Source organism: Echinops telfairi, unplaced genomic scaffold, assembly GCF_000313985.2.
Source record: "Echinops telfairi isolate 266 unplaced genomic scaffold, ASM31398v2 ScPeMD7_23;HRSCAF=83, whole genome shotgun sequence".
Classification (NCBI taxonomy): Eukaryota; Metazoa; Chordata; class Mammalia; order Afrosoricida; family Tenrecidae; genus Echinops; species Echinops telfairi.
Window position 1 is genome coordinate 3,341,663 of NW_022103920.1, and position 5,539 is coordinate 3,347,201.

General features: G+C 59.0%; 1 protein-coding gene across 1 annotated transcript in view; it reads right to left on the bottom strand.

The window, feature by feature from the left end:
* Positions 1–5,539, bottom strand: part of ARHGEF5 (Rho guanine nucleotide exchange factor 5) — an 18,103-nt gene that overhangs the window by 8,493 nt on the left and 4,071 nt on the right. Inside the window, exons 2-5 of the mRNA XM_013007551.2 lie at positions 5,208–5,461; positions 1,362–1,522; positions 559–711; positions 208–337 (exon numbers count right to left, since the gene is read on the bottom strand). Of these exons, the coding sequence (XP_012863005.2) occupies positions 208–337; positions 559–711; positions 1,362–1,522; positions 5,208–5,461 (698 nt within the window). The remainder of the gene's footprint in view (positions 1–207; positions 338–558; positions 712–1,361; positions 1,523–5,207; positions 5,462–5,539) is intronic.

A 5,539-nucleotide genomic window follows, 5' to 3' on the forward strand; every position in this document is an offset into this window, starting at 1 on the left:
GTGGGCATCTGTGGGGGTTGGGGTTCATTGGTGGGGTTCTGAGGACCATAGGGGAATGTAGGTCTGTGGGTGTGGGGCTCACAGGGGGCTCCGGGGAGCACAGGTGGCATGGGTCTGTGGGCATGGGGCTCACAGGGGCTCTGGAGAGCACAGGGGCATGGTTCTGAGGGTGGGGGGTTCACAGGGCTCTGGGGGCGGCAGCGGCACCTGCAGCAGCAGCTTGAGGCGGGTGATGCGCTGGAAGGGCAGGATGAGGAAGGACTTGAGGGACAGGCGCTGGCACACGGCGTCGCTCTCCAGCTTCTCCAGGACCTCCCGGAAGTGGCTGTTGCTATTCCTGCAGGGCAGCCAGCATGAGGGGTGGGACAGGGGCGGGGTGCCGTGAGGAGACATGGGGAACGGGGAGGGGGGGGGCGGGCAAGACTTGGCTGGTCAGTTTCTGGGGAGGCTGGTGGGATAGCTCAGGGGTCCGCTCTGGAGGCGGGCCGAGGTCTCTGATGGGACCACCCACTGGGCTGTGGGCAGGGGGATGCTGGGTGCAGGGAGAGGTGCACTCACAGCAGACTCTGGAAGGTTCGCTCCTGGTATGTCTGGTTGGTGACATAGGGCAGGTAGACACGGCGGAAGTGGGGGGCGTGGCTTAGGACCACGTCACACACGTGGAAGGTGAAGATGTTGTTCTCGAAGTTCTCCTCCAGGTCCGAGAGGAAGCTGAAAGGGGGCCCGAGCTCTCAGGACCCCGAGGCTAGGCTGGTGGGCTGCTCGCACCCTAGTGCTGGGCTGCGAACTGGCCACAGAGTCCCCACGCCTGGCTCTGCCTCGCTGCGGTCATCACCCAGAGCCCTTGGCCTCGTCCGGTGTCCGGACCTCCACACATTGCCCACACCACCCCGCGAAGCGGTGGACACCCATGGCCTTGCCCACCCGCACCTGCCCTGGCTTCCCCTCAGCCCCCCATCTGCATAAGGGGGCGTGTGCTTGCCGCAGTCAACGCTGGGGTGCTGGGGGCTGACTCGCGTCCCCAGAGAAAGGGCGATGACCCCGCTGGAGAACAGGGCTTCTTAGGTCAGGGCGGCCACGTCATACGGGGCATGTCCTTAACAGCGTGACTTTTGAGACATAAAAGCAGATTGCACACAGAGAGGCCGGCCCCGTGGGGGAGAGGGACACGTGAGGTTGACCCTGAAGGAACTGAGGGTCATGGGGACAGAGAAGTTGAGGCAGGCGCTGTCCCCATAGAGACAGAGAGAGCGTGTGGCCTCGCTTGGCCCTGGAAGGCTCCAGGAGGGAGAAAGAATGCCTCCTTTTCAAAGCCCCCGCCACACCCCCAGCAGCCCCAGGGATGGGGCCTGGCGGCTCACGTGGTGCTGACGTCACACACGTCCTGCAGGCGGGAGAAGAGCCACTGGTGCTCCTGGTTGCTCAGGGTGCCCCGGAGCGCAGTGGACAGCTGGAAGTGGTCCACAGCCACGTGCAGGCTGCGCAGGTAAGAGGCCTCTGAGACAATCAGCTCGAACTTGGCCTAAGAGGGAGAGGGGGGTTGCAGCGGCTGAAGGCTCTGCCGAGCCTTGGGGACACACTAGGTGTGGTGCAACGTCCAGGGGAGAGGGCCGTGGGCCCTCTGCAGCTCAGCCACATGGGGGCAGCTCCCCTGGAGCTCTGGAGAGCAAGTGCCCATCTCGGGGTGCAGGAGAGGGGATGCCCATCCCCTGGGTGCAGAAGGGATGCTTAAAAACAGCAAGGAGGACTCTGACCAGTGCCTGGAAACTGCAGAGGCAGATGGACCCCTGTTGGCATGGGGACGGAGGAATGACGCGCAAGGCAACAGGAAGATCACTAGGGGGGCAGGCTGGGTTTTGTCACTCTGGCACTTCTGAGCAGGGAAAGGGTTAGAGCAGCAAGCGAGGCCTGGGACAGTGTAGCGGCTCCAGGTGAGAGGGCCACCCCAAGCACAGGGAAGATGCCATCACCACGGAGCTGCTGCCCCTGCTGGTTCTGCCCGCCGGTGCCCATCACCCCTCCTTTGCCTCTAACTCTGCCCATGTTGGGGGGGTGGGGAGGGAGGGCTACCTGGAGCCAGTTCACCACTGTGCACCAAAACAGCACAACTTGTGTCCTAGGTTCACACGTGAAGAGGAAATGTGTCCCAGGATGGAATTTGTACTTGTGGTTGACTTAGAGCTTCTGGGATGATGTGGTGGGCTGAATGGGTTGTGCAGATGGCAAGATGTAAATCTGGGGAAGGGGGTGGGGTGGGAGGGTAATGTTATGGATTAAACTGCCTTCTCCTAAAATGTATGTTGTAAATGCCTGGTGGTTCAGCAGGTTACACATTGAGCTACTAACTCCAAGGTCAGTAGTTTGAAACCACCACCTGCCCCATTAGAGAAAGATGGGGTTTCCCATTCCTCTAAAGAGCTACGGTCTGGGAAACTCACAGGGGCAGCTCTCCCCTGTCTACAGTGGCCCTCTGAGTCATACGTGACTTGATAAATTCAAAACCAAATGCACTGCCATCCCTCCAGTCGATACTAACTCACAGCGCCCCTACAGGACAGCGGAGAACCTGCCCCTGTGAGTTTTCAAGACGGTCACTCTTTATAGAAGGGTGGGTCAGTGGTTTCAAATGCCGACCTTTCCTGTAAGCACGAGGACTCGACAGCAGTGTTTTTTTTTTTGATGCCTGAAGTGACAAACTCACTTGGGAAGGGGCTGTCTTCTGTGGTGATGCTGGGTGAGTGTAGTGTGTGTGTGAGCTGATCTCTTCAGAGATAAACATGAGATCAAACAAAGCAAGGAGAGAGAGAAGCAGGGATGGGGCAGAAAGACACCAGGTACACAGACGACCATCAAGTTTAGAAGAGATAGGGCCCTTCTCCCACCCACCCCACCCCCATGCTGACACCCAGATGACAGCCTTCCCCCTCCAGCTGGCACCCCGAGGTCAGCCATCTGACCTCCTTGATGGCGAGAGAAAAAACTGCTTGTTGAAGACACTCATTTGTGGGGTTTTGTGACTGACACACGAACGATGCGCTATTTCACTGACAGCACAAACCTGAAGGGTAGCACCCCCCTCCTCTTTGTAGGTGAGGTGCTGCTGCAGGGGTAATGCGGTTTTATAACTGACTTGAGGTGACGTAGCTACTAAATGGTGAAGCCGGGAAGCACACCAGGGCTGGCGACTTCAAATGGACATGGGTGGTGGCGTTTTGAAGCACACATAGCACATAGTCTTTTGAGCAGTTGCTATGTCCCTGGCTCTCATCCCAGGGACCCTTACGCCCCCATTTTATGGATGAAGACCGGGGCTTGGGAAGGTGGCGTGGTATGGCCACAGCTGCAGGTCAGCAGACATGGGGTCATGCTTCAATCTCAGGGCACTTCTGTGGGAGCTGGACCCGTGACACAAGTCTCAGGCAGGCCTGCCGCTGGGACCATGCTGGCCTCTTGGGAGGGGAGGCCCTACCCCATACCTCAGGGCAATTACAAAGACAAGTCCTCCCACAAACCCACTTAGGGCCAGAGCCAAAAACCAGACAAACGCCTCCCATGGTAGTCTTGCAGCTAGGAGTACAGCTGGGGCAGGGGCAGGTAGGCGTTCTCAGGAGAACAACAGACCACAGGGCAGCTGCAAAGGGGTGCCCACAGGCAGCCCCCGGTGTACCTCAGTTGGAGAGGAAACGGTGAGCCTGAGCCTGGTGGGAGAGGGCCAAGGAGGCCCACCTCTGGCAGATTCCCAGCCCCAGCCTCTCTGTGTAGTTCCCAACTGGGAGGAGTACACAGCACCCCTAAGACATGGGGACCCCTAACCCTGGTACCTGTGAACATGCCCTGGATAACTGAGGTCCACTGGAGTGGGACACACCTCTGACTGAGACACACATAGCAAAGAGGCACCTAGGAGATGAGGGAAGCCAGAATTGTGGGGGGCGGCAAGGAGGGGTCCTCCCCCAGAAAGAAACAGGGCACGAGCTTGGCTCTGCTGACACTCTCCATCCAGATATGCAGTCTGCACAAGGAGCCCCCGGGGGGTTAGCACTCAGCCATGATCAGTGGTCGGGTTTCAAGTCTATCCAGAGGTGTCTCAGAACAACTGTCCCACAATCTTGCTGCCTAAGAGTCAGGTTAACAAGACTACACCCCGTCACAGGCACCGCCCTGCAGCAGTGGCAGTAGCAATCGTTTGTAGGCGGAGAAGTGGACACGCAAGCTGAGCAGGTGTGGGAGCTCAGGTGGGGCAACACCCTGGAGTGGATGGTTGGACAGAGGCGGAGTCCACATAGAGGTTGCTATAAATACAGCGGGGCCACAGGGAGGAGGTAGGACAACCCCTTAGCCTTGGCCAAACACAGAGAGGGAAGGAGCCACCAGGCATGGGGTGCAGGAACATCGTCTCTGGGCACAGGAAGGGCAGTGACATAGCCCAGCCCACAGAGAGTGCTCTACATGCTGTCTTAAAAGCCCATGAGCAGTCATCTGAGGTGCACCTAGTGGTCTCTCTAAGTCTGGAGGAAGGTGCCTGACCATGGATAGACGTGCATTAGTCCGGCACACTCAGGACAAACACGGCAGCTATCAGTCCGATGGGCTATAGGACCACAAGCACACATCAGTCTACATGTCCCTGCACCAACAGAACGAGATGGTGCCAGGCGACCCCACCAGCCTGCTGCCCCACTGTTCACGACAGGAGGGTTGAATCCAAAAACCAAAACCAAGCTCACTGCATCGAGTCGGTGGCCACTCACAGGGACTCTACAGGACAGAGTAGAGCAGGCTCTATGGGCTTCCGAGGCTGTCACCCGTTCGGGTTTAGAAAGCCACATCTTGGTGCTTTCAAACTGCTGACCTAGTGCCCTTGAATTGTGGGCATGGCAAACCATGGAACCAATGGAAATGCGCATGAGCCATGACATGGGAGGGAAAACCATGCTCTCTGTAAGCCCTCACTCAAGCCACAGCCAAAACACTGCTTAAGAACAGCTCGTGGAGTCCCTGGTCTCCCTGGCCATGGACACAGCCATGAGTCAGCATCAGAGAGGCCACAGCAACTGGGGACAAGGATGCTCTGTCCTCACAAACTAATGTCACTTGTCAGGGCAGGGCAGCGCTGACCCTCAGCCACAGCAGAGAAGGTGGTGCTCGGGTGACCGCTTGAGCATGGGGCCACCGCCTGCTGGTGGCCTCATCCGCGCGCGCCTCACCTCCTGCAGCTTCTGGTCCTCGTGGGTCATCGAGAGCAGCACTGCGCTGTTGCGCACCACGGGGATCTCCTGCCACAGCGAGCCGCTGGAGGCGGAGGACAGGCGCTTCAGGTAGGACTCGGAGGACACCAGGGCCCTGCGGGGCTGCCGCGGGGACGCCTGCCCAGGTCCCTCGCCCAGGCTGTCCAGCCGCTGTTGGCTCTGGATCTCCTTGTTAAGGAATACATCGCTGTACTCCTGATACAGCAGCTGGGCTGTGGGAGGGAGAGGGGGAGGGCGGCGGTGAGTCGGCGCGGAGGGACACCTGCGTTCTTTCTGGGGTTTCCTCTGCC